Source organism: Rhincodon typus, chromosome 41 (assembly GCF_021869965.1).
Source record: "Rhincodon typus isolate 14 chromosome 41, sRhiTyp1.1, whole genome shotgun sequence".
NCBI classification, from domain to species: domain Eukaryota; kingdom Metazoa; phylum Chordata; class Chondrichthyes; order Orectolobiformes; family Rhincodontidae; genus Rhincodon; species Rhincodon typus.
In genome coordinates this window covers 11,295,127-11,301,126 of record NC_063372.1, presented here as the reverse complement: position 1 = coordinate 11,301,126, position 6,000 = coordinate 11,295,127, and the positions used below count along the sequence as shown (strand labels likewise).

General features: G+C 40.6%; 1 protein-coding gene across 1 annotated transcript in view; it reads right to left on the bottom strand.

Annotated features, from left to right (window-relative positions):
* The window catches only part of pan2 (poly(A) specific ribonuclease subunit PAN2), a 69,546-nt gene that overhangs the window by 22,464 nt on the left and 41,082 nt on the right, over positions 1-6,000 (bottom strand). The window contains exons 17-18 of the mRNA XM_048618872.1: positions 1,873-1,946; positions 7-34 (exon numbers count right to left, since the gene is read on the bottom strand). Coding sequence (XP_048474829.1) covers positions 7-34; positions 1,873-1,946 — 102 coding nt within the window. The remainder of the gene's footprint in view (positions 1-6; positions 35-1,872; positions 1,947-6,000) is intronic.

The following is a 6,000-nucleotide window of genomic DNA, read 5'->3' as shown; positions in this document are numbered from 1 at the left end:
ACCCACAATCCGAGCTACAAATCTACTCCAAAACCTTAAATGTTCAACAATGCTGAGATCATAGTTGTTGACAGTTTGCATTAACAATTTGGACTTTGGAATTAAAAATCCAATTTCCAAATTTGAGGTGACACCAGATTAATAGCAGAACAGTCAATGTTGAGGACTGCAACAAATTACAGGAGAATGGTAAGAATGTAGAACTCACTCCAACAGGGAGTGGTTGAAGAGAATATTACTGATGCATTTAAGGGCAAGATAGTCAAGCATATGAGGGAGAAAGAAACAGATGATTACACTTGTAGATTTATATGAGAAAAGATGGAAGAACACTCAAGTGGAACATAAACACTGGCAGGGACTTGTTGGGCAGAATAACTTGTTTCAGTGGCATAAATCCTACGTAAACAATGCTCCACACTCCTCAAACATGATTCACTAGAATTTTTGATGGCAATACCATTACCATTTTATTAAATATTTCCTACCCACTATTTAGATTTCAACTTCTAAAAGCCTTTGTGTACAGCTTTTGACTTAGTACATTTGTAAGGTCTAACAAGCTCTATTACAAGATAGATTTTGGGAACAAAGAAACAATTAGTGACAGGCAGGTAAGGGACCAAAGGGTAGATAATATTTGTCAGTTAGTCCTTTGGGGAGACAACAGCAATTTTGTCACTAGACTAGTAATCCAGAAGTCTGGACTAGTGTTCCAGACACAAGTTGAAATCCCACACCATGGCAGCTCAGAAACTTAAATTCAGTTAATTAAATAAATCTGGAATAAAAAGCTAGTTGAATATTATTGACCAGGAAACTACCAGATATTGTAAAAACCCATCCAGTTCACTTATGTTCTTTAGAGAAGGAAGCTCACTGTGTTTACCCAGTCTGGCCTGTATCTGGCCTCTACATCCCAACAGATCCTTCATGCAGACCTGTAGTCTCAGCACTACCACATGCTGTCCTTGAAGCAAATGCAGTACAGAAGGGACAGTTTCACACCTCCTTCTGGTACATGCCTTTGCAAAGAAGGTCTAGAAAGAGATGCAGTGTTTTTTTCGAGGCTTAAGCAATTCAAGAGTGCAGGATTATATGCTCTATGAGCTATTCCCAAGGGACACACTGTGACAAACATCAACTGTTGATGGAGGATCAGCAACTCTGTGAAACATGCTCTTTGGGCTGCTCAAAGCTCATCAGTCTTCCAAAGCAAAGAATGTTGAATGTGTAGATTGGCACATTTCAAGGTCCAGGATTGTGCCGAGGGATGCACTAAAGCTTCGGGTCAGCTGTCAAAAGATACAATGTGGAAAGACTATATCTAAGGCTATTCAGCCAGTCTACTGAGGAGCTGGTAACTTTGTTAACCTTTCAAGTTGTATGCTTGAAACTGAACATACACAGTAAATATCATAATTATTGCAATTATACTGAGGGACCTCAGAGTTTAAAAAGAAGCCCTATGGAGAAAAAGAAACAAACATTATTGCACTTTCCATGAGATCCAATTTGAAATGTTTTGGAATGTACTTTTTAAGTACTGTGTGAATAAAGTACATTTTCGGAAAAAAGAAACAAGATTCAAGACTCATAGCAATATGTTTTTTTTTTAAAACTACGCTCTGAAATAGCCTAGCAAACTACTCAAGACAGCAGCTCGCCACCACCTTCTCAAGGATAATTTGAGATGGGCAATATATACTGGTCTTATTGATGATGCACCACAAACCATGAATTACCAAAAAAAAAATGAGCACAGGTACAATTTTCCCAATATCAGTGACTAGAAGAATTTGAACTGAGCCACATAACAAACAAGCTCATCAATCATGCTGGAAGAAAATGGACTAAGAGAAGCACACCTACCATTCTGTTGGGTTATTTTCTTTCATTTTCATTGCTTCCAAATCTTCCTTTCTCATCTTGTTGTGTAATTCATACTGTCACAAAATAAAGCGCATCACTAGCACTTTAAGCCATTAGCAAAGAACTGTACTTAAACTGCCCCATCTTCAGTTTTTTACCTCTTCTGAAAATGGTGACATATGCAGAGTATTGTATTTAATAGGCCACTATTCATGTGCCCCTATAGAGAGTTAGCATGTCATTTAGGCACAGAAAGCATCTTAACCAAACCTTACCCTGTTGGTACTCAACCGCTTACAGCACCCACCATGAACAACATTGCTGAAGAGTTCAATCCCATTCTTACCTGACAGCCATTCACATGTACTTTCTGCTTAGTGATCCAGAATGGGACACTTAGTCAATGGTACCTGTAAGCTGGGGTAGGCAGCAGAGACAACATTTAGTACCTGTACTGCTACCTGGCTAGGACAAACTAATTTAGTACAGGGGAGTGGCCTAGTGGTATTATCACTGGAATGTTAATCCAGAGACCCAGATAATATTCTGAGGGCCTGGGTTCGAATCTTGCCATGGCAGATGGTGGTATTTGAATTCAATAAATATCTAGAATTAAGAGTCTATTGATGACAATTAAGAGTCTAATGATAACCATGAATCCATTGCCGATTGTCAGAAAAACCCATCTGATTCACTAATGTCTTTTAGGGAAGGAAACTGCCATCCTTACCTGGTCTGGCCTACATGTGACTCCAGACCCGCAGCAATGTGGTTGACTCATAACTGCCCTCTGGGCAATTGGGGATAGGCAATAAATGCTGGCCTAGCCAGCGACACCCTCATCCCCCGGATGAAAAAAGAAAAAAAAAACAAATCAAATCTAGAACCTTACTGGTCTGTGCACTGCAGCTCAGGTTCATTGCTAAACCTAAGATATATTGGACTGGGAATGGTAATGGTGTAGAATCAAAGGAATAGCGCTCAAGGGGTTAAATAATGACAGCAAGTTGCTTCAGGTTACAGACTTGCTCGCCGAGCCGGTGTGTTTGATTGCAGACATTTCGTCACCCTGCTAGGTAACATCTTCAGTGCGCCTCTGGTGAAGTGTTGGCGTTCTGTCCTGCTTGTTATTCATATGCCTCTCTTTGCTGGGGTGGTTGGCATTACTTCCAGTTCTGCTTTTCAGTGGTTTGTATGTCAGGTCCAGTTCAATGTGTTTGTTGATGGACTTCCGGTTAGAATACCAGGCCTCCAGGAATTCCCTGGCATGTCTCTGTTTGGCTCGTGCTATTATGGATGTGTTGTCCCAGTCGAATTCGTGTCCTTTGTCTGTGTGTATTGAGACCAGTGAGAATTGGTCGTGTCTCTCGGTGGCCAGTTGGTATTCGTGTATCCTTATTGCCCGATTTCTTCCAGTTTCGCCTATAAAATGTTTCTCACAGTCCTTGCATGGTATATTATGTTTGTTTTATTGATTGTGGGTATGGGGTCCTTTATGTTCGTCAGTACTATACACTGTGAGAAACATTACACAAGCCAAACTGGAAGAAATCGGACAATAAGGGTACACAAACACCAAATGGCCACCGAGACACGACCAATTCTCACTGGTTTCAAAACACATGGACAAAGGAGGACACGAATTCAACTGGAACAACACATCCATAATAGCACGAGCCAAACAGAGACATGTCGGGGAATTCCTGGAGACCTGGCATTCCAACTGGAACTCCATCAACGAACACATTGAACTGGACCCAATATACAAACCACTGAAAAACAGAACCGGAAGTAATACCAACCACCCCAGCAAACTGAGGCAGATAAATAACAAGCGGGACAGGACACCAACGTTTCACTGGAGGCGCACTGACGATATTACCTAGCAGGGTGACGAAACATCTGCGATCAAACACACCGGCTCGGCGAGCAAGTCTGCAACCTCATCCACAACCCGAGCTACAAATCTTCTCAAAAACAAGTTGCTTCAGTTGAGCTTATAATTACTTTGAGCAAGGAGGCCTGGGTTCAAGTCCTACCTGCTCCAGAGGTGTGTCATAATATCTCTGAACAGGTTGATTAAAATACATCTATAATTACTTGAGTATAGAAGGATGAGCAATGATCTAATCAAGACATTTAACATCAAGAGATTTGATACAATAAGTACTCCCAGGTAAACTATTTCCTTTAAAGAGTTATACTGTACTCAAAATGGTTACTGTTTCTCTCTCCGCAGATGCTGCCAGACCTGCTGAGTTTCTCTAGCATTTGCTGTGTCTGTTTCAGATTTCCAACATCTGCAGTATTCTGCTTTTATATAAATTATTTCCTTGCCTGAGGTAACCTAGAACAAGGGGGGCACTGTCTTCAATTACAGTTAGGCTGTTTTGCCATGAAATAGAGAAGCACTTTATTGCACAAAGGATTGCAAGAATAGGTATTCTCTTCCCAAGACGGTGGATGCCGCGACAGTTGAAATAGTATAGCGTATACAGCACAGAAACAGGTCATTCAACACAACTAGTCTATGCTAGTGTTTTTGCTACACTTAAGCTTCCTCCCATCTTTATCATCTAAATCTATCATGGTAACCATCTATTCCTTTCTCCTTCATACGTTTGTCTAGTTTCCCCTTAAATGCATCTCTAAGGTTCACTTCAACCACTACCAACGGTAGTGAATTCCACATTCTTAATACACTCGTGGTGAAGATACTTCTAATGAATTTGTTGTTGGAGTTTGTACGTTACGCACCTATAAGTATAGATTGGGCATGATCTAATTGAATGGATCAAGAAGCTTTACAGGCTGTGTTGTCTACATCTGTTCCTACTCCAGAAGTGTGCAATAACATCTCTGAACAGGTTGATTAGAAAAATAGTTAGATTTAAAAAAAACGTTCAGGGAGAACTCTTGTACTGCAGTAGCAATATCCCTACCCCTGAGCCAAGAGGCCTGGTTTCAAGTCCCACCTGCTCCAGAGATGCGTAATACATATATGAACAGTTTGGTTAAAAACAATCTACACTATGTTCAGGGGAGGTCTTGCGGTGCAGTGGTAGTGTCTCTATTCCTAGGCCAGAAGGCCCAGGTTCAATTTCCACCTGCACTAGAGGGGTGTAATAACACAACTGAACATGTTGATTAAAACTATCTAAGATATGTCCAGGAGGCCCAGGCTCAAGTCCCACCTGACCCAGAAGAATGTAATAACATCTCTGAACAGGTTGATTAGAAAATATCTAATGTATGTCTAGGTTGGAGTCTTGTTGCATAATACATGCCCTTACCTCTGAGCCGGAAGGCCAGGCTCAAGTCCTACCTGCTCCAGTGATGGGTAGTAACATCCTTGAACAGATTGTTTAGAAAATATCTAAGATATGTCTAGGACAGGGTTCTTGTGATGCAGTGATGATGTTCTTAAGCCAGAAGGTCTGGGATCATGTCCCATTTGATCCAAATGCACGTCATAGCATCTCTGAACAGGCGGTTTATAAAATATGTAAAATATCTCCAGTCCTTACAACATCACGAGATTACTACAATAATTCACTCTGATAATGCAAGGTCTATATGCCAGGACCACGTATTATATTTGTGAATGGCCACGATTGAAATGAACCTAGTACCTCACAGGACTATCCTTCTTGGATTCAGGATAGCAACAACGTACTGTCCAATACAAGATATACTGTTGCAAGTTAGACCTATAAACACAAAGGTGATGTCGATAAAAGTTTAGGATGGGATGTGGAGAAAAGAGTTACAGCCGAAGCAAAATGTCAGCAATTAAATTGGTAAATAATTCATTGCTTTGGGCCAGTCATCAGTATGGCATGAGTATTAAAAGAAATTCCCTTGCTTTTCAACTGGTCCATGTGATATTGATTAGTTTTATTGATTTGTTGTCCTTTTGGAAAGAAACTTCAAAAAGGTTACTTTATTTTGCTCGCTTTTCTTAGCCTTCTCTTGAGCCAAACAATCAGCTCCGAAGCATTCAGTATACTGCTTTGAATCGGCCAGTTGGAGATTCAACAATGTAGTCTAAGAGTGAGCCATCCTTCTTTTCTTCCTTTTCTGTGGGAGAGTGCCAGTCTTTGTTCAAAAATTTACCACAGCATCACA